Source organism: Geotrypetes seraphini, chromosome 3 (genome assembly GCF_902459505.1).
Source record: "Geotrypetes seraphini chromosome 3, aGeoSer1.1, whole genome shotgun sequence".
Taxonomy (NCBI): Eukaryota; Metazoa; Chordata; class Amphibia; order Gymnophiona; family Dermophiidae; genus Geotrypetes; species Geotrypetes seraphini.
Genome location: NC_047086.1, coordinates 79,560,918 through 79,583,601, shown reverse-complemented (window position 1 = coordinate 79,583,601; position 22,684 = coordinate 79,560,918). Strand labels below are relative to the sequence as shown.

Here is a 22,684-nt window from a genome sequence, read left to right as displayed (position 1 = left end):
CAGGGTTCCACCAGGGTTCCACGTTAGGAGTCACTGCCCAGGAAAAGGACCTAGGTGTCATTGTTGAGGATATATTGAAACCCTCAGCTTAATGTGCAGCGGCAGCTAAGAAAGAAAATAGAATGCTAGGAATTATAAAGAAAGGAATGGAAAACAAAGATGAAAATTTTATAATGCTCCTTGAATACTGTGTGCATTTCTGGTCACTGTATCTAAAAAAAAGTTATAGTGGAATTAGAAAAGGTACAGAGAAGGGGTGATGAAAATTACAAAAAGGATTGGATGACTTCCCTATGAGGAAAGGCTAAAGTGATTCGGACTCTTCAGCTTGGAGAAGAGACATCTCAGGGGTGATACGACAGAGGTCTATAAAATACTGAGTGGAATGGAGAGGGCAGATATGAATCGCTTGTTTACTCTTTCCATAAATACTAGGACTAGGGGGCATGCAATGAAGCTACTAACTAATAGATTTAAAACAAACTCAAGAAAATATTTTTTCACACAATATGGAATTAAACTCTGGAATTCATTTTGGCAAAATCAGTTAGCTTAGCAGGGTTTAAAAAAGGTTTGGACAATTTGCCAAAAGAGAAGTCCATAGGCCATTATTGAGATGGCTTGGGGAAATCTACCGCTTATTCCTAGGATAAGTAGCATAAAATTACAAAGCCGCGCTAGCAGTTTTATCGCGCGCTAGCCGGAAATCTACCGCCAGCTCAAAAGGAGGCAGTAGCGGCTAACGCGTGCGGCAGTTTAGCGCGCTATTCCGCGCCTTAAGGCCCTAGCGCGGCTTTGTAAAAGGAGCCCTAAATGTCAGGATTCCACAAAATCTACCGCTTATTCCTAGGATAAGTACAGTGGGCCACATCCAGGTCTCTGACTCACCTGCTTTCAACAAGTCAGCAGCAGAGAGCATTCAAAAAGCAAATTTTCTGCTGGGGACTGAAGATGCTGTTAGCCATATAGCAGTGGCTGTATATTGAAAGAGGCCCACGTAAAGCCAATATAAGCATGCAGTATATAGGGGGCACAGGTGACAGCATGTGGAGACCTAGAGTGACCTATTGAGAATATTAGAATCTTATATCTTCTACAGGGTATCCTTTCCTTTTTTTTCCCCCTGATATGACACACAGTGGGAGATGTTTGGTGATTTTCCGGGTAGTAGGGTTGTTGGGGAATATTTTTTGTTATTTAGCTAGAGTAATAGCTCTGCCATACCTTAGGCAGACTATACCTTTAACAAAGCTGCAGTAGTGATTCCTGCACAGCAGATGTGACGCAGCCTTATGGGCTGTGTCACATTTGCCGTACTTGGACTTACCACAGCTTTTTTAAAAGGGGCCTATAGTGTATTATTGTATTTTCTTAATGCTGTATAATGTAGCATTTTATTATGACGTTTTTTAAAAAAAAATTTTACAATAACTCTTAAATATCCAGAGAGCAACAATTACAGCTTCAGTGACACACCATTCCAAAATTTGCTCTCAATCACAAATATAAACACAGAATAATATTTTCTCTGTTTCCTCCCCCTCCCCCCAATAATCTTACCTCCTAGTCATACATTGCATCACACAACTAAGGTCCTTCTCTGTTATTTCTTCTGAACAGGATGCTTATCATCAGCCCCTCACCCCCCCCCCCCCCCCAAGCAAACATAGTAAACCAGAAAACAAAATATCTAATCCAACTAATGCAAAATTCCATCACAGTCTATATATGAGCGAGATGAGTCCTGGTGTTGCAAAAAGCTCAGTCTCTCCATATCCACCAAAAGTCTCAGGCGATTGATCTAATCACTGATTGGCAGTGATATAGGTTGTTTCCAGAATTTAGCTGCAATGCATTTGGCTGCTGCGAGACCCAATCGTTTCACTTTCTGTTGCCACTTCTTGCCTACATCATTGTAGGGTCCCAACAAGTATCATGGCAAAAGACTCACATAAGCATCTTCAGACAGTGCCAAAATTGTTGTATTAAGGTATAAGACCACCAGATATGCAGGAACATTCCTTTCATAACCACATCTCCAACACATTTCAGATACAAAAGGAAACATTTACTTCACACACACAGGGCTATAGCACCATTGTGTTACTATTTTATAAGCATTGTCCTGAACTTAACACATACAGAAGCTTTCTTGACCTCCAGGAGGATCTTAGACCACTTTTGCGCTGTGAAAACTATGTCCAATTCCTGTTCTCTCTTACTCATATAGGAAGGTTTAGTAGCATCTAGGCCTCTAATATGTATATATAAAGCAGCGAAAGAGATCTAGGCACTCTCCCCAAGACCATTGCTCTGAAATTATAGGATTAACACTAAGCTAGCCCTGGGTTATTATTACTATTTTTGGCTTGTTAACCACTATGGGCTCTTTTTACTAAGGTGTGCTAGCAGTTTTAGCATGCGCTACAGTGCCGCGCATGCTAGACGCTGCCTCCATAGAGCTTGCGTTAGTATTTTTCATTTAGCGCGGGGTTTGCGCGCGCTAAAAATGCTAGCGCAATTAAATTAGTAAAAGGAGCCCTATGTGTTAAGTGCAGTATAAAGTAACATAACTTATTTATTTTCTTTCTAGACTGTAGAACAAGAGGACAATTTAATGCACTTTCCTTTCACTTCCGAGGGCGGCGCTCTACAGACTATAGCTTTCAAGAGGAAAAGCCCTCCATGACAAAGGAAACAAAGAACACTTTTGGGTAAGAGTAAAAATATTTTTAAAAAAAGTTTTTGTAGTATGAAAATATGTTTGGATTCTGGTTCTTTGACTATTACATGTTTATATGCATTCATATACAGTATATAAAGAGAGAGATGTATATACATATGTTTTTTGTCGTCTCTTAAATCATAAAATAATAGAAAATGATGGCAGGTAAAGGACATATGGCCTATGCTAGAGAATGATGCAGGAAAAAATTTGTCCCCATCCCTGCAAACCATCTGATTCCATCTGCACAAGCCTTGAGTAGTTATGATTTTATACTGAACTTCTTTTATTAAAGTATAAAAAGAAACAATATTCTGCACAATTGTCATTTTATAAATCACAAATAATACAGAGCAAGGATCAACAAAACCCCTGTCTCCCCTCTCCTCCCCCTCACAAATATCCCCTCCACTGAAGTCAAATTACTACAGAATTACCATCTTGAACTGAAACAGTATGATGGGATATAAATAAAGCTATTATTATTATTATTACATAGAAAAATCAAGCTAACAGAATACTTCAGTCACACATGGCAGGAATAGTGTTAGGGGAGTGCAACAAGGGCAACTACCCCCTGCTCAGACAGAGCCCTAATCACAAAATAGAAAATAAAATTATTTCCGGTTTCAGAAGTTATATCGGAAGCAGAGACTTAACATATGTTCTGGCCCCTCTCTCCTTTCCATCCAGCATCTCCCCCTTCCATCAACTCCCACCATTTGTCTCTTATTCACACCACATTTCTCGCCTCTCTTCCATCCAGTATCTGCCCTGTCTCCCCCTTCAGTAAAGCATCTGCCTCCTCTCTCTTTCCATCAGTATCTCCTAGTTTCTCCCCCTTCCATACAGCATCAACCCCCTCTCTCTTTCCATCCAGTTTCTTCCTTTCTCACCTCCTCCCCCTTTTATCATGTCTTCCTCTTGTTTCTCCCCTCTTTATCAAAGCCTCTTGTCTTCCTCATCCTATTCATGTTCTCTCTTTCTCCTCTGCCATCAACATTTCCTTCTCTGTATCTCTTTCCTTCCATACAATGTCTGCCCCCTTTCTCCCTAACATCTAGCCTCTCCCCTGTTCTATCCAGAATATATCTTCCCCACTTCTATACAGCATCTGCCCCTCCCTCTCTCTCCCCTTCCATAACATAAAAGCAATTTCTAGACCACATAACCATTAAGTTCTAAGCGGTTAACAAAATATTAAATAATAAACTACAATTGAATGAAAAGAATGCATTGGAGTACACAGCTTTTGTTTTAGAAAATTGTGTGCAGGGGCCTAATGCAAGCTTACTGCATTGGCTTTGTTGTGGGCTCTTTCTCTTGTGCCACTATACTAAGACTGATCACTACTTTCATTAAGGGCACACTTAAGTGGTGGCCTCATCCACAAGGGGAAATCTGAGCACAAGAAGAGTTGAGTAGGAGAAGAAAGTCCTGGCCATCTTCTACACCCTTGTATATGGCTGTTGAGTTGTATCTGTGTCTGCCTTTGCTTCTATCTGTTTCTCCTTCTCTGCCTGTCTATAGCTCTTTGTGTGTCTCCCTCTGTTTTTGTGTGCATATATCACCACCCCTTAAAAAGCAACCTATTTACAATTATACACATTACTCTTTCAGTATTTTTTCTTTTTGACTGCCAACAACTTCACACAGTAATTTGTGGCATTTGTTTTCCCAATGTATGCAAATCTAGCTTGTGCATATTCATCATAGGTATTCTTGACACCTCCATTGGCACGGTGTGGCTTGATCACTAATTTATTATGTTATTCTGAATCATTTTTGGAATGTTTCCAGCCATCATAGCTTTCCAATTAAGATGAGAGTTTAGATCGTTTCTAAACCTATAAGGCAGTGTCTCACAAACTTTTTTTTTTAGCTGCGGCCCACTAAACTGAGGGCCACATCTAGAGGGCCTCCAAGGATGCGCCGATGTTGACCGATGATGTCACACGCTTGTGCATGACATCATCATGTCAATGTCCATGCATGTTCAGAGGCCCTCCAAACGTGGCCCTGAGCTTGGAGGTCTTCCAAAACCCAGAAAAACTGCTGGGTTTTGGAAATCCCTCCAACTGGTATCCCTAAAATTCCGGTACACCAGGGGCCTGAGAGGAGAAAAGGCACTAGTGCCAGCAGTGACAAACGAGTATATGACCTATCTCTTGCAGAACACCCAGAATCTCGCCAGGGCACACTATTGTACCACGAAGCACAGTTTGTGATACACTGCTATAAGGTAGCACCATCTGTGATGTTCTTCCTAATTCTAGGCATGATGCATTGCTGTGCAAATTGAATCTTTCAGGTGTCCCACATAGAAATTGCAAATATCTTGATGAAATTCCAAAACAGTATTTAAAAGTTATTGTAGGTGAAAGTTTGAACTTAATTTTACCTGTCTGTTACAGCTTAGTAAAGCATCATATGAAAGTCCCTGACAACAGTTCGCTATCTGATCATTCAGTGAATGTACTTATGATGAATGACTTCCAAAAGACAATCACAAGCCTTAAAAAACAGGTATGATCATTATGATTGCTTGGCATTTAGATGCTTCCATCATTTCTGATTTTTCTAAATTATACAATTTGTCTGGGTTTACATACAGGGCTCCTTTTACTAAGCTGTGTTAGCGTTTTTAGCACACGCAGCATTTTAGCGCGTGCTAAACCTGCGCTAAAGACTAGAAATAGCGCCAGCTCAGTGCTGGCGTTAAGGTCTAGCATGTGCGGCAATTTAGTGCGTGCTATTCCGTGCATTAAAGCCCTAACGCGACTTAGTAGAAGGAGCCCACAGATTTTATACAAGACACACTTCTGATTTTTACTCTGTATGTGTTTGGGGTGGGGGAGGTGTATCTCCATTCCCAGTTTTAAAGCATGTTTTACAAGTGGGAAATGGCTATGATATGTTGGTATACAGTCACACAATTTTATAAGCATGCTTGATTAGTATACATGGATGACCATGCAATAGGAAGTTGCCAGATGTGTTGCTTGGATGGAACAAAGGCAGAAGATTTGCAGAATGCACCTCCTTTTGTAAAATGTATGCTTACTCAAGTGATAGATGCATAAAGTTGAACCTGCCTCAGAGCATTTTATGGTGTATTTTTTACAGTTGTATATTACCTTTATAAAATGCACATAACCAAAACAAAGATTGGAAAGTCCACTAAACAAGTGTGATGTAATCAAAATAAATTATGGAACTCTTAGCCGCTTTATGATTTTTTTAAATGATATTGTTTGAGAGAAAAAGACCTCAGCGAGCTGAGCGTACTAATTTATAACTTGTAAATTGTTGTGCTGCTTCCATTAGCCTCCCATTATAATCATAGGTCAAAAACACCCAAGCTACACACAATATGTTATAGTCGATGCATTTTTTCAGTAAACAATTTATCTTCAATATCAATATCCATGACCAAAGAATTGGATAGAAGGAGTGTGCTAGTTGTGCTGTATTTAGATTTTAGCAATGCCTTCAATATTGTTCCACATAGGTGTTTAATAAATAAACTGAGTGACCTCGGGATGGGCCTCAAATTGACAGTCTGGGTCAAGAACTGGTTGAGTTGAAGGTAACAGAGGGAAGTGGTCAATGGAGATAAGAACATAAGCATTGCCTCTGCCGGGTCAGACCAGGGGTCCATCGTGCCCGGCAGTCCGCTCCCGCGGCGGCCCCCCAGGTCCATGACCTGAAAGTGTTCCCCACCTAACCTAAAATATCCATACCCTATTCGCTCAATGTCCTGTAAGGTACCTCTATCTGTACCCTGTAATCCCCTTCACTTCCTTTTTGAACCCCAGAATTGTACTCTGTCTTATCACCTCTCCGGGAAGCGCGTTCCAGGTGTCCACCACCCTCTGAGTGAAGAAGAACTTCCTTGCATTCGTTATGAATTTGTCTCCTCTCAGTTTTTCTGAATGACCTCTTGTTTTAGTTGTCCCTGCTAGTCTAAAGAATCTGTCCCTCTCCACCTTCTCTATGCCTTTCATGATTTTATAAGTCTCTATCATGTCCCCTCTCAGTCTCCGCTTCTCCAGGGTAAAGAGCCCCAGCCTGTCTAACCGTTCGGCATATGAAAGGTTCTCCATACCCTTTATCATCCTCGTTGCCCTCCTCTGGACCCTCTCGAGTATTGCCATGTCCTTCTTGAAGTATGGCGACCAGTATTGGACGCAGTATTCCAGATGTGGGCGCACCATTGCTCGATACAGTGGTAGGATAACTTCCTTCATCCTGGTAGTGATACCTTTCTTGATAATGCCCAACATTACACGGCTCTTCCCCCTCCTATCTAAATAACCGCTTAAACCAAATCTCCACCTCAAGACACAGAAGAACCTCGAACCCTTTCGCCTTCCCCCCACTCAAAGGCACACAACGCAAGAAAATGTTTGACAACCTTCTAGCAACACAAGCAGCAAAAATCAACCATTCCATCTCCAATCTTATGACAATATCAGACAAAAGAAATCAAAACCCTGCTTTTCAAAAAATTCATCCAAATATCTTAACCCCTCCTCTTTTACCTCCAGAAGATTCACCTACCTTCAGATAACCTTCCCCCAAATTACCCACCTTAACACCTTCCAATTAAACAAATACCATAAATAGATTGTAAGCTACCCTCTCTAACTGCATTCCATATGTATTTTTCATACAGTTCTTCACTGTCAGTTTAATTTCCATCCTATAAATTCACATAGAATTTTTCTTTTTTCAACCATCTTTATTTTCTCTTCTTTATTAATTTCCAGGTACTTTAGTTAGATTGTGAGCCTTCGGGACAGTAAGGGAATTTTTTAAGTACCTTCTTACTTCTCATTTATAATCTTAATGTATATTTTCTTCAAACCGCTTAGAACCTAACGGATGTAGCGGTATATAAGAAATAAATTACATTACATTCTGTTCGCTTTTTTTGAGGCCGCTACACATTGTGCCACCGGCTTCATTGTGTTATCCACCAATACCCCCAGATCTTTTTCTTGGCTGCCTTCCCCGAGTACCCTCCCTCCCATCGCGTAGCTGTACATGGAGTTCCCCTTCCCTATGTGCAAGACCTTACATTTCTCCACATTGAAGCTCATCTGCCATTTTTTTGCTCACTCACTCAGTTTGTTCAGGTCGCTCTGCAGTTCTTTGCATTCCTCAACAGTTCTGACCCTGCTGGAGAGTTTTGTGTCATCCGCGAACTTCATAACTTCGCACTTTGTCCCCATTTCTAGATCATTAATAAATATATTGAACAGCAGTGGTCCCAGCAGTGGTCCCCTTGTGGAACACCACATGTGACCCATATCCAGTCAGAGTAGTGCCCCTTTACTCCTACCCTTTGTTTCCTGTCCGCCAGCCAATTTTTGATCCATCTGTGCACATCCCCTTCCACCCCGTGACTCCACAGTTTCTTCAGTAAGCGCTCATGGGGCACCTTGTCGAAGGCTTTTTGGAAATCTAGATATATAATGTCTACTGGGTCACCTTGGTCCAATTGCTTACTTATCCCCTCAAAGAAATGCAGTAGATTTGTCTGGCATGATCGGCCTTTACAGAAACCATGCTGGCTCGATCTCATCAGATTATTTTTTTCTATATGCTCATTGATACCTTCCCTGATCAGTGATTCGGCCATCTTCCCCGGAACAGAGGTTAAGCTCACCGGTCTGTTGTTTCCCGGGTCGCCTCTCGATCCTTTTTTGAAGATCGGTGTAACATTCGCTATCTTCCAGTCCTCCGGGATTACCCCTGTTCTCAAGGACAGGTTGCAAATATGCTGCAGTAGCTCTGCTGTTTCATCTCTGAGCTCTTTCAGTATTCTCGGGTGGATCCCGTCTGGGCCCGGAGCTTTGTCCGTTCTTAATCTATCTATCTGCCTGAGAACGTCTTCGAGGCTTACCTCCATGCATGATAATTTCCCCTCTTGATCTCCCCTGAAGATTTTTTCCGGTTCTGGCACACTGGATGTGTCCTCTATTGTAAAGACCGACGAGAAGAACTTGTTTAGCCTACCAGCCACTTCTTTTTCCTCTTTCACCACTCCCTTCCGGTCACCCTCATCCAGGGGCCCCACCTCCTCCTTCGCTGGCTGTTTCCCTTTCACATATCGGAAAAATGGTTTGAAATTTCTTGCTTCCTTGGCCAGTCTCTCCTCATACTCTTTCTTGGCTTTCCTGACTATTCGGTGACATTCTTTTTGATGCTTCCTGTGCTCTCTCCAGTTTCCTTCAGTTTTATCTTTTTTCCACTTCCGAAATGATATTTTCTTGTCTCCTATCACCTTCTTTACTTCACTGGTTATCCATGCAGGGTCCCTCGTCTGATTCTTCTTGGAACCTTTCCTAAATCTTGGTATATATAGGTTTTGCGCCTTGTTTACTGTGTCCTTGAATAGGGACCAGGCTTGCTCCACAGTCCGAGTTTCCTTGGAGCTGTTTCTGAGCTTCTTTCTCACCATTTGTCTCATGGCATCATAGTTCCCTTTCTTGAAGTTAAATGTTGTTGCCTTGGTTCTCTTTCCCATAGGTAGTCCTACTTGCACTTTGAACTGAATCATGTTGTGGTCACTGGTTCCTAGTGGTCCCATGACCTCCACATCCTTTGCGGGTCCTTTCAGCCCATTGAGGATCAGATCCAGAATCGCTGATCCTCTCGTTGGTGCCTCGACAAGTTGTTCCATGAAGCAGTCCTGGACTGCCTCCAGGAACTCCGTTTCCCTTGCACATTTTGAAATTCCAAGACACCAGTCTATACCAGGATAGTTGAAATCTCCCATAACTATGGTGTTTGGGTTCTTGCATTCCCTTCTCAGCTCGGCTACCATTTCTGTATCCTCAGCTTCAGTTTGCCCAGGTGGACGGTAGAACAGTCCCATCTTTATCTCGGATCCGTTGCTTCCTGGTACTTTGATCCACAATGACTCTAGTTGGGCATTTGTCGCTGCTGTGTCCACATTGGTTGAGTGAATGGTATCCCTTATGTATAGTGCTATTCCTCCCCCTTTCTGGTAAGTCCTGTCTTTTCGGTAGAGTTTGTATCCTGTCAGTACTATGTCCCATTTGTTTTCCTCGTTCCACCATGTTTCCATGATTCCTATGATGTCTAGTCTCTCATTATTGGCCATGACTTCTAGTTCCCCAATTTTGTTCTTTAGGCTCCTTGCATTAGTATACATGCAGTTCAACTCCTGGCATTTTCCCTTCCTTTCTATTTTCCCTTGCATTCCATTCTTCATTCTGTCCCCTTCCTGCCCTGCCAACTCCTGAGTATTGTCTCTTTTGTCCTCTCTTTGTGGTAGATTCCTATTGCCTTCCCCTTGTGGCGTGTTCCTATTGTCCTCCTCCTGTTCCTTCTCATCATCCAGTCCCATTTTGACTTCCCCTTTCAGCATGCTCATCCTTTCCCCCTCTCGCTTCATCTGACTCCCTTGTTTGTTCATAGTCTGTTGCTTGCCACTTGTGTCTTCCCCGTAATCTTTCCCCTCAGTACCCTCACTGGATACTGTTTCCCGAACCGTCGATACCAGGTCGACGGTCGGCTTTCCCCTTCTCCTTAGTTTAAAGCTTGCTCTATCGCTCTTCTGACATTATTTGCTAGTTGTCTAGTTCCCGCCTTGCTCAGGTGTAGACCATCCTTCTTGAAAAGCTTGTTCTTTCCCCAGAACGTTGTCCAGTTCCTCACGAAGAGAAATCCCTCTTCCTCACACCATCTTCTCATCCATGCGTTAATTGATTGTAGCTCCGTCTGCCTCTTCGTTTCTGCCCTCGGTACTGGCAGGATCTCTGAGAAGGCTATCCTCTGTGTCCTCATCTTCAGTTTCCTTCCTAAGATCTTGAATTGTTCAGTCAGTGCATTCTTGCTGTAGTCCCTCCTGGTGACATCATTCGTCCCGACGTGGACTATCACTGCTGTCTCTTCCGTCTCTGCTCCTTCCAGGATTCTCTCAATCTTGTCAACGATGTCCTTTGTTCTCGCTCCTGGGAGACAGGTCACTAGCCGATCCTCTCTCCCTCCTGCTATGTGACTTGTCAACATGCCTCAGGATTGAGTCTTCCACCAGGATTGCAGATTTCCCTTCTTTCAGCCTCCGTGTCGGTCGCAGGTCTGTGTCCTTGGTGTTCTTCGTTTCTTCCAGCAAGGTTCCTCCATGGGTATCCTCTACCTTGGTGTCAGATGTTTCTTGTCCTCTGCTCTGTGTGTCTTCCTCATTTCCGTGCTCCTGTTCTTCCACTCTCCGTGTCAGTCTCAGGTCTGTGTCCTTGGTGTTCTTCGTTTCTTCCAGCAAGGTTCCTCCGTGGGTATCCTCTACCTTGGTGTCAGATGTTTCTTGTCCTCTGCTCTGTGTGTCTTCCTCATTTCCGTGCTCCTGTTCTTCCACTCTCCTGTAGGCATCCTCGATGAACCTCTCGAGCTCCCTGACCTGTTCCTCGATGTACCTCTCTCGCATGGGGTCTTCGGCTGTCTGGAAGGGGGCTTCAGAGATGTAGAGTCCCTCCAGCTCCTGGATCCTGAGCTTCAGTCGACTGACTTCTCTCTTCAAGCTCTCCATTTCCTGACATTGTCCGCACACATATGACTGCTGCCCGGAGGGGAGGTAGTCATACATGTGGCAGTCCGTGCAGTACACTGGGAAGCTCATCCTTCAGGTTCCTTCCGCTTCCATATTTGTCCGCTCTCTAGGCGTCCTGTTGCTCTTTGCTAGTGTGTTCACTCCTGTGCCTGGCTCTTCCTTACCTTCTTCGTCTTTCGCTTCCTTTTACTTATGCGCTTGTGCTATTTGCCCCTTGTTTACCCTCTGTGGCTGCCTTCTCCTTTAGCTTGTGTTCTCTCTTGAGTTCGCCTTTTCTTGTCCTGCTGAGCTTGTTACTGCTGTCTCTGTGTATGTGTGTGCGCTACCTTCTTGGCCTGCTTCTACCCTGTCTTCTGCCCTTGCTATTGTTCCTTTGATGTGTGGTCCTTCCTGGGCCTACTCCTTCCTTCTTTTCTGGGTTTGCTTCCCTTTTGCTTGTGTGTGCATGTATGTGTATACTTCCTTACCTTGCTGTCTTCCTTTCTTGGAGTCCTTGAATATAGTGACCTGGCCTGCCCTTCTTAAGGCCCTTCGCAAAGGCGCTCTCGCTAAGGCGAGCGCCTTTTCCGCTCGCCTTCGCCGCGTGCCGAACAGCTGTGCGCCGTTGGCTCCCCTCCTTCAAGGGGGAGTCTGGGCGATGACGCTGCGCTGACACGGTGGGGGTGGGCGGAGCCTCCTCTCGCCGCTACCCGCTCCTCGCCGCTTCTGAAGCTGGTCTCCGGCCCCTGTCTCCTCTCTCCGGCTCCCCTGGCTTGTCTCCTCTCACTCCTCCTCTCTTCGCCGCTGCTATCACGCGGCTCTGGTTGCCTTCGCGCCGCGGCTCCCCTCCTTCAAGGGGGAGTCTGGGCGATGACGCTGCGCTGACGCGGTGGGGGTGGGTGGAGCCTCCTCTCGCCGCTACCCGCTCCTCGCCGCTTCTGAAGCTGGTCTCCGGCCCCTGTCTCCTCTCTCCGGCTCCCCTGGCTTGTCTCCTCTCACTCCTCCTCTCTTCGCCGCTGCTATCACGCGGCTCTGGTTGAGGCAGATCTCTCTGAGGAAAAGGATGTTACAGTAGAGTGCTTCAAGGTTTGGTTCTTGAGCCTGTTGTTTTTAACATTTTTGTAAGCAATATTGCTGAAGGGCTTTCAGGTAAGATTTGCCTCTTTGCAGATGATACCAAAATTTGCAATAGAGTAGACGTCTCTAATGGTGTGAATAATATAAGGAAGGACGACCTAGTGAAGCTTGAAGAATGGTCTGAAATTTGGCAGCTAAGATTTAATGCTAAGTTTTGAGAATTTATATCTGCTGTCTCTATTTTGCACTATATTTGTCTATTTTTCTATAGTTACTGAGGTGACCAAGCTCGCGGAGATGGGGCGGAAATGGGGTTTTTAAATTTTAGTCCTAGTAGTTTGCCGGTCCACAAAATAATTCTTTCATTTCTGCCGGTCCACGGGTGTAAAAAGGTTGAAAAACACTTTTCTATAACAGTGTGCCTAACTTTTAGGAATGCCCATGACTTACCTATACTCCTCCCCTGGCTACACCCCTTTTTGAGATTCACACACTAGAATTTATATGCACTACTTTATAGAATATGAATGCAAATTTTAATTAATGCCAATTACATGTGAGAGAGGATCCATCAGAAGAGGACTCTGAGGCCCAGGGTTAAAGGACAAAGGACAAGGCCTAATAAGAAAAACAGGCCAAGGACTAAATGGATTCTATAAAACTTCATCTCTGACCTATAACTGCTGACAGCATTTAAGCAGTTGGTATGGGGAAATTTCCACCGAGAAGTGGTGGTCACAAGATAGTGACTAAAAGCAGAACAACCTAATGTTTTCATGGAAAGATAGTTTCAAATTTAAGTTTCAAGTTTTATTAAAATTTTGATGTATCGCAATATCATTAATTCAAAGTGATTTACAATTAAAACAGGGTCTTAATTATTAAGTAAAACCATCACAAATGGATATGACGTACCAATACATAAGGGAAGTAGGGAGAACTACAATAAGTATAGTAAAGTATACATTCAAGGAAAATACAAACAGGACGGTGACTAAGAATGACTGATATGTCCTGAATACACAACATCCTGAAAGTACTGATAAACCCCAACACTGAAGAAGAAGGAGGAAGCCACTGAGGGGGAGGATGGGGGGGAGTCCATGTCCAGATGGTCAGGAACTCAGCATCAAGTACAAACTATCCTGGGAGATAGGGAAAGTTGTTTTCGACAGTGGTGTACCTAGGGTATGTGGCACCCGGAGCCCATCATTTTTTGACACCCCCCCCCCATCTAAAAACTTTTTTTTGTAATAACCATGAAACAGAATAAATGGTCAGAATAGAAACAGGCAGTGAAAATTTTCTTTTATTGAACCTCATATATGTAACCATTATTCCAAACATAACATAAATTATGTCTGAATTGTCATGACATCAGAAGTACATATGGAGTAGTTGCAGGTAATGCTTGGGACAGTTCTGATTGTGTTAGTTCGGTTTTATGTGTTTTTTGAATAGAAGGGTTTTTATTTCTTTTTTGAAGGTTTTGTAGTCTGTGGTCGAGGTCAATAGGTTGTAGAATTGGGGGTCGAGTGTTAGGAGGTTGTCGAACAGTTTTTTTTTATTTTGACGATTTTGTTGGAGGGTGTGTGAATGGTGCGTGAGTTCTCCTATGTCTGGTTGAGGTGGATTGAATTATTTAGCTGAAGAAATTAGTTACCCCCCATTCCATACACATTAATTCTCTTCCATTTTTGTTCCCATTATAAAAAACACTGATAAGTTCCCAGAAAAAAATACATTAAAATAAGAAGTGAAAACAAAAGCCCCTACAGATGAGAACATAACGTAAGAATAGCCTAACTGGGTCAAATCAATGGTCCATTCATGCCCAGTAGCCCATTCTCATGGTAACCAATCCAGGTCACTAGTACCTGGTCAAAACCCAAAGAGTAGCAACATTCCATGCTACCGATCCAGGGCAAGCAGACACTTCCCCCATGTCTTAATAACAGACTATGGACTTTTCCTCCAGGAATTTGTCCAAACCTTTCTTAAAACCAGCAACGCTATCTGCTTTTACCATATCTTCTGGCCACTTCATTTTTAAGCTTAGATCATTCCTTCCAAACAGAGACCTTGCTAGATGTCAAATACAGAAAGAACAAGGTAACTTCACAAGGACTTAGCTGTCCAGGAAATGTGAATCTCCTCATACACCCACCATATAGTACAAAAATGTGCAAAGGTCTGTTTTTTTCTTTTGATTACTACTAATGCCACACAAGCAGCACTGTTACAAACATATTCTGAAGGTCAATGCTAAGGTTAACAAAATTTCCTTCCTTGGACCACAAGGAGATACTGACAAACCACTGGAAGAGATCCCAAAACAACTACCCAGGCACAACATCCAAAGACCCACTCAGTGTGTGAACCAGTTGAGTGGAGTGGACTAACTGGGGGGTGGAAATGGGCCCGGAGTTTGCTCAGCAGAATTTCCCAGACCCTCTCTTCCTCTCAACACACTGACACGCTGCCACCACCACCAGCATTAGGAACACCTCACCGGGTAGGCCAGCAATGCTTATAAACTTTATAAAACACATTATTATATTTTCTTAAAAAGCATATATTTTAACTGAATTCTCTGACATCCTCAGCCTTGCCATTCACAAAACTAGAAGGAAGAAAAGTTCCTGTTTCCTGCTGTCTCATGTCCCCGGCCTATACAATATTTTTCTTCTGCTGACCCTTCAAAAGTCTGACCAAATCCTCATTTCACTTGCATTATAAAGTACTGAAGATGCCATCTCTCCCCAATCCCAGGTCCTAAAGTCTAAGACAGTAGCGCAAGCTAGTGCTGCCCGAGTCAGCCTGTTGAATTGGTTTTTTGATTCGACTTTCCTGCCCAATTGGGTGCTTTTTTTCATACATCCTGGTGGGTTTATTTTATAGCTTTTTCACCCCCCTTTGGCTTCTCCTAACCACACTGGCGCTGTGGTGTAAATAAAATAAAGAAACAAAAAGGACTTTTCCTCTCTGTTAAATCCTAGCTCACGTTTGCGGTCTAACACCAGCTCTGGCAGGATACACATTTCAAATCCGACATATTGTAATCACAAAACAGAAAATAAAATTAGTTTTTCTACCTTTTGTTGTCTGGTTATTTTTCAAATCTTGTTGTTCCAAGGCTCTGGTTGTCTTCTGATAACTTGCTTGCCAGGGTCTCCTTCTTCCTTCTTTTCTGCATGCTAACCATCCATCTGCCATCTCTGTCCGCCCCGTTTCCCTTTCCTCACCAGGAGGTCTGGCATCTTTCCTTTTTTCGTCTCCCTCCACAGATCCAGCTTTTCTTAACTACCCTTTCATCCAGCATCTCTCCCTCCTTCCCCACCACCCCAGGGTCCACCATCTCTCCTTCTTTTCACAACTACCCTCCTATCCAGTATCTCTATCCCCCCCCTCCACACTATCCCTTGTGTCCAACTTCTCTCCCTTTCTGTTCCTTCCCTCCCTAAAAACCATGGTCCATCATCTCTCTCCCTCTCCTCTATTTTCAGACCCATTATTTCTTCCCACCCAAAGTCCGGCATATGCGCGTCTCTTTGAACCCCCCTTCCCTCCGTGTACTTCTACACCAGGGCCCCCCTTCCCTGAAAGCCTGTCCCCCCCTTAAAGGTCTACATCCCACCCCTGAAGGCCTGTCCTCCCCCCTTGAAGGCCTGCACCCCCGAAGGCCTGTCCCCCCCCTTGAAGACCTGCCTGTCTGTCCCCCCCCCTTGAAGACCTATTCCCCCCTTGAAGGCCTATCCCCCTTGAAGGCCTGCCTGCTTGTCCCCCCCCTTGAAGGCCTGCCTGCCTGCCTGTCCCCCCCTTGAAGCCTGCACCCCCCTGAAGGCCTGTTCCCCCCCTTGAAGGCCTGTCCCCCTTGAAGGCTGGCCTGCCTATCCCCCTTGAAGGCCTGTCCCCCCCTTGAAGGCCTATCCCCCCCCTTGAATGCCTGTCCCTCCCTTGAAGGCCTGCCTGCCTGCCTCCCCCCCCTTGAAGGCCTATCCCCCCTTGAAGGCCTGCCTGTCTGTCCCCCTTGAAGGCGTGTCCCCTCCTTGAAAGCCTGCCTGCCTGTCCCCCTCCTTGAAGGCCTGCCTGCCTGTCCCCCCCTTGAAGGCCTGCCTGTCCCCCCCCCTTGAAGCCTGCACCCCCCTGAAGGCCAGTACCCCCCCTTGAAGGCCTGTCCCCCCTTGAAGGCCTGCCTGCCTGCCCCCCTTGAAGGCCTGCCCCCCCCCCCTTGAAGGCCTTCCTGCCTGATCCCCTTGAAGGCCTATCCCCCCCTTTGAATGCCTGTCCCCCCCTTGAAGGCCTGCCTTCCTGCCTCCCCCCCTTGAAGGCCTATCCCCTCCCTTGAAGGCCTGCCTGCCCGCCCCACCCTGAAGGCCTGATGCCCCGACCCACCCGGAAGGACCGCTCATCCCCCTGGCCTCCCCGCACCACCTATGGTAGAGAAGCAGCCCGCAGTGGGATCGCTATGCCAGTGATCCCTGCGCTGCTTCGGTGCTGCTTCCTCCGCCGCGGTCCCGCTCCTTCTCTGACATAAGAGGAGGGGCGGGACCGCGGCAGAGGAAGCAGCGCCGAAGCAGCACAGGGATTGCTTGCATCGCAATCCTGCTGCAGGCTGCTTCTCCACTGCAAACAGTGTAGGGGGGGCCGGGGGAGAATCCGGACGTCGGGAGGGGGAAACCGGACGCCAACAGCTTCAAGGCCGGGAGCACCCCGTCAGGGCTTGCACCCGGGGTGGACCACCCCCCACTTGGTACGCCACTGGTTTTCGACAACACCCAGCCTTGTAATGACCTTAAGTAAACCTGTATAAATAACCTATCACTACTTTGAAAAAGTAACCTCCAACAAGAATGACATCCCAGGTTAAGGGATTAAAAGGTCAAGAATAGGGAACCAGACTCAGAGGGAACTGATTCCTTCCCTTGGCACATTGCTGTATAATCATCTTATTGATGTCAAATTTGACTATTGATTTATTACTTATTAGAAATCCATCCTGATACAGCATATGTGTTGTGTGGTCTTTACCAAAGACAGTGAAAAGTAGCAGCCTCCTTTCACTTGTTAACTGCCAATTATTGGCACTGATTACCTTGTTAAACAAGCTGTGCATGGAAATCAGCATTGAAAACAGGTTTGCATGCACAACTTTGGTTATACAGAATCAGGACTTCAGTGTATAACACACATGTGACATAAGCATTCATGAGCTAAAATTGGGAGAGTACTTTTCTTGTCAAATATTTAAAAATGTGGAGAAAGAAGGGTTTGTCATCTGAAAACAACCAGTTCTCTAATTAAGCAAGATATAAGTGATTTGTTTCTTGTGTAGTTTAAAGAGAGTTAATAATACTACTACATATAATTTCTATAGCGATACTAGACATGCAGCGCTGTACATCAAAACATAGAAGAGACAGTCCCTGCTCAAAAGAGCTTACAATCTATAGGCCTGGATTCTCGAACCACCACCGATCATGTGTCAGTCATGGTTTTGGAATCACACCGACGCATAAGATAGGCCTGGAAATGTAGGCCTGGGTTTTGCCGTGCCTACATTTCTAGTGCCTATCTTTGCATGAATCGTGCCTATGTAGGTGCTTTAGGCCACCTAAAGCCACTTCTGGCATTGGCCATGCCTACTTTGGCATTCGGCGGCCTAAAGCGCCTTCATAGGCGCAATTCTGGTGCCAATTTTGTAAGTTAAATCTTGGTTAAAACACATTTGGACACCTAGAAAATTGGTCCCAGTTTGAGAATCCAGGCCATGTTGCTGCTTAGCAAATAGAGAAATTATTCCATATCATTGTGTTTGTCCATGATTTACAAGGGGAGTAGGATTACCTACACATGAGTCAAATGTACTGACTGACTGCTAGATTGTGCTGCCTGTTGTGGTTCTCCTTTAATAGTCTTGTTATGGTTTTGTGATGAAAGACTCAAATTGTGAAATTATTATCACTATATTTTAAAGAGGTATTGAAATGTGTAGACTTTCAGTTCAACTCTTTCATAAATTGCATGCATGAATTAAATATCTGGAAGTTGATATTTGTACCTCAGTCTAAGAAGGATAACACAACAAATTTTGTGTTTGTGTAACTGATTTTTTCAAATATTTTTTTTGCAGTTAAAGAAACTTGAATCCCGTCTCAGTAGAACTGAATGCACTGATGAAAAGAATGAAATACATTCTAGCAATAAGAAATGGAAAAGGGACCCATGCACTAATTGTGAATGCAAAGTAAGTGTGAATCTCTAAATCGGTGGAGGGCGAACTGTCCTGCATTTATTTATTTATTTTTCTGGTCCATTCTGGCAATTTTAAGGGCTAGATTTTCTATCTCATGTTCCTGTGTTACTGCACATTATTGTGCAGTGCATTGCATCAGTATTCATTAATGTGGAATAATTCACATTAATATGTCAACATGCATTGGTAAATGCAGCCCTAACTCTCAGACCCCGCACTTCCATTGGCTCCCCAATCCATTCAGCTTTCTTCTTCTCGCTGTTGTGCTTCCTTATTTCATCAGAACAGAGTGCCACACACTTCAGTGGCTCCGAAGGTACCTGCCCCTTTGGTCACAATCCTTTAACACACACTAGAGAATGACACACACGAGAGAATCCCTGCGGGATCTACCACCATCCCCATCCTGTCCCCATGATTTCTGTCTCTGACCCTGCCCCATCCCTGCAAGCTCTATTCTCATCTGCACAAATTTGTCCTCCTGTCATTCTCTAGCACACACCCATGGCCAACATGTTCCACAGTAGTGACAGCCTCTTGTGGTAGAACAGGGGTTTTCCTGTGGTGTCACAGCAGCCTTGAAGTTGTGCTAAGCAGTGACAGCAGAATCATCTCGCATGTCTCTCAGTTGTCTCCTCCAGTCCTCAGTATCATTGGCTTTTCGTAGACTTGGCAAAGTTGGCTTTAGTTGCCAGGGTGTTAAAAATTTTAAATAGAGTTGCAATACATTGATTTGATATGAACCTTTAACATATAAGTTAGGTTTTATATATGTATCCTTAAACTCCTTATCTATTATTGTACTACCATATGCAAGCTTAGTCGTTACTTCTCCAGCATCAGTAAGTAATCCTATATGTAGATATATTGTAACACACTATATTTAATCTCTATATTGTAACACTATGAAGGTAAATGATAACCTCTTCTGATCTCTTTTGGGGAGGACGAGATATATATATCTACATATATAATATATTTACTCGAATATAAACCAAGATTTTTGGACAAAACAATGGCCCAAAAATGAGGGTCTCGATTTATGTGTGGGTCAGCACCAACCCAGCCCCCTCCCGAACCTGTTGCAGGCCTCAACCAGGCCTTCCGTAAGACCTGGTGGTCCAACAGTAGCACAAGAAAGGAGGAATCCCTCCCACTTCCTCTCGGCCTGCTCTAACAGCTCTCACCTCCCTCCCACCTCACCGATTAATAAAAATCATACTTTTAAAATCAGTGGTGAACCGGGGCAGAGCACGCTTCCTATTCTTCTGCAATGTGCAGAGTCGTTAGAATGGCTGCCGTGAGTTCTCACAGTAATCTCATGAGTTCCACAGTATTGTGAGAACTTGTGGCAGCTATTCAGGTAGTGGCTTTTCATGGGGCAGGAGCGTAGGAAGATCGCTGCTGTTCTGGTTTACTGCTGGACCACCAGTGATTTTAAAGGTATGCTTTTTACTAATTAAGGAGACAGGAGGGAGGTGATAGTTGTTAGAGTCCCTCCCTCTCGGCCCATTGCTGGACCTCCAGTGCTTATGGCAGTCCCGGAGGAGGCTTGCTAAACATGGGAAGGGGGATAGGGTGCAGAGCCTGGCAAGGAGGGGTGGCTGGGTGCAGAGCTGGCAGGGCACTTGAAAACAAACTCCCAAGTTCATATTCGAGTCAACCTTTTTTCCTTCTTTTTTTTGTGGGAGGTGGGGAGAAAGGTTACCTCAGTTTATATTTGAATATATATGTTGTGTGTGTGTGTGTATATATATATTTTTTTTTTTTTTTTTTTTTAAACTTCTTTTTCCAGAATGCTTACATTCAAGATTGCATGTATAAATATATCTTGTGTATTGGGAACATATGCATCCATAGATGGGAATGAGAGATGTATGTGTACAAGTGACATGTAAAGAGAAAAATAAATGATATGTCTTCATGTCTGACACAGCCTTTGTTGACTAATTTTAACTCCATTAACATGGATCCCACCCAAAGACCTGAGAATCATAGAGATATTGATACAGAATGTATGTTGTCCCAAGTAGAGTAGCTTTTAGCAAGATTGATGGGGTTATGTATTTTAAAGTTTCCATGTATTTTTGAACTCCAGTCAGCATTCTATTACCATTGATATTTTTCCTCCAAAATCATTGTACTTTAATTTGTAAATCACAGTATTTTATCCAGTTGTTTTCTCAAATTACAGTATCGCTGTGTTGTGACATCTTAAACAATGCATTCTTCTTTTCCAAGACCTTGATTTCGGGATTGCTGTGTTCAAAGTGCCTGTCAATTGTTATGCACAATTCATAGGATGTCACAGCCAATATTGTCTGGCTTTCTACTTCATGGCAGTTGTTATTACTGTTTGAATAACACATATATAAATATACACATACAGGACTTTACTATTTATTTTTTTTCTGCTAGGATGGTCAGATTACCTGTTTTGTGGAAACCTGTCCACCGTCTGATTGTTTGACACCACAGAAGATTGAAGGAGTTTGCTGTCCAGTCTGTTCAAAGAACCTTTAAACATTTTGGATAAGAAGTCCTCATCTGGATAGTCTTGATTTCTGCAAACAACAACTGCAGAGTCTGAACCAGAATTCAAGACTTTAAACGAAACAATTCATTATGATAAAGTACCATATATGACTTTATTTAGTTGGCCATAACAGAACTCATAAAACAAAAGTATTGCGAGGGAAGTAGACAGAAGGGTAATGAAAGAGTAATACTGAATCTTTTCATTTATTGTTCATCTAAATCTTCTCAGGTTACATTAATTTAATCTGGTGCTACTTCATGTGTTTCTCTGCCTCATTGGTAGTGTATAGAAAATGAAACACACTATATGAACTTAAGTAGCATATTGATCCTTAAATTGAGCATTATCCTTATCAAAATGTAATTGTGATATTGCATTTTGATCACCACATCATTTAAATCAAGAGATATATTGTAAAATAGCCTTCTTACATAGGCAAGCTTTACAAGCAAATATTTTTTCTTTAGTTTTAAGGTGCTGAGATTTTGAAAATCTTTCTTTAACTCCTCCCCCCCCCTCTTTTTTTGCATACAAAGATACTTGTTGACTATGTATGCACAACCTTATTGACAAAAAGGTTGCCAGCATGTATATGCAAGCATACTGTTCTGAGGTGCTATTTGTTTTCTACAGAAACAACCCAAAGGCTTTGACATTGTGGCTTAACTACTCCCTTGTATTTTATTTGGCATGTTTTTCCAACTCCAGACGTTCTGCAGTTAAACTAATGTGTATTTTCAAATGTTAAATTCAGACCCTTATCGGGTCAGTGGTAAAATTCTATCCTTTAAATCATTTGGGTGAAAAACTGAATTCGCTAATCTCATCAGGTTGTGGGATATAGAATATATTCACTCTTCTAGTCGAGTTCTGTTACTCTTAATATCTAGTTACTTTATTGTATACAGACCCTATATATGAAATGCAGTGAAGGACAACAATTATACCTCATTAGCAGATTTGTTTGTTCACTTATGGTGCTTTTAAAAAAACAAACAAAAAACAACAACAGACAAACAACCCTTTAATATCTTAAAACGTTCTCAAGTATTAACAAAGAAGCGAACAAAAGACAAACCAGTCATGCACTGATAGTTCTGGTACCATTATTTAGATTAGAAAACTCCACATGGGGCAATTCTACAATTGGGCACTTCCATTAGGTCATGTGGTGGGAGCTTATTCTTCTCCAAGGCATGGTCTACTTCCCACAGAACCCTCAACAGGATACTTCTAAATCTCCCTTCCACAAAAAAATCTGCAATACAAACGTGTTTTCCACTCCATGCTCACCTTTCTAGGTGTAAAAACTTGGAATGACCTTACCGAAATGACCAGGACAGAACCTAACTACACCATATTCCGGAAGAAACTGAAAACTCATCTATTTGACACTTAATCACCTGTATCCTCTCCTTCCCCCTCCACCCCTCTCCAAACCCCCTCCTACCCTCCTCCTCTTCTCTTCTCCCACCCCTCCTCCCTCTTTAAGTCGCCTTGAGCCTACCTAGGTATGAGCGACGCAGA

General features: G+C 43.5%; 1 protein-coding gene across 2 annotated transcripts in view; it reads left to right on the top strand.

The window, feature by feature from the left end:
* PXDN (peroxidasin) overlaps window positions 1-21,727 on the top strand; it is a 419,029-nt gene extending 397,302 nt beyond the window's left edge. For both annotated transcript variants that reach the window (XM_033936817.1, XM_033936816.1), the window contains 4 exons: window positions 2,594-2,714; window positions 5,140-5,251; window positions 18,496-18,609; window positions 21,037-21,727. In XM_033936817.1, the coding sequence (XP_033792708.1) occupies window positions 2,594-2,714; window positions 5,140-5,251; window positions 18,496-18,609; window positions 21,037-21,141 (452 nt within the window). In that variant the 3' untranslated portion in view covers window positions 21,142-21,727. The remainder of the gene's footprint in view (window positions 1-2,593; window positions 2,715-5,139; window positions 5,252-18,495; window positions 18,610-21,036) is intronic.
* Window positions 21,728-22,684: the final 957 nt, after the last annotated feature.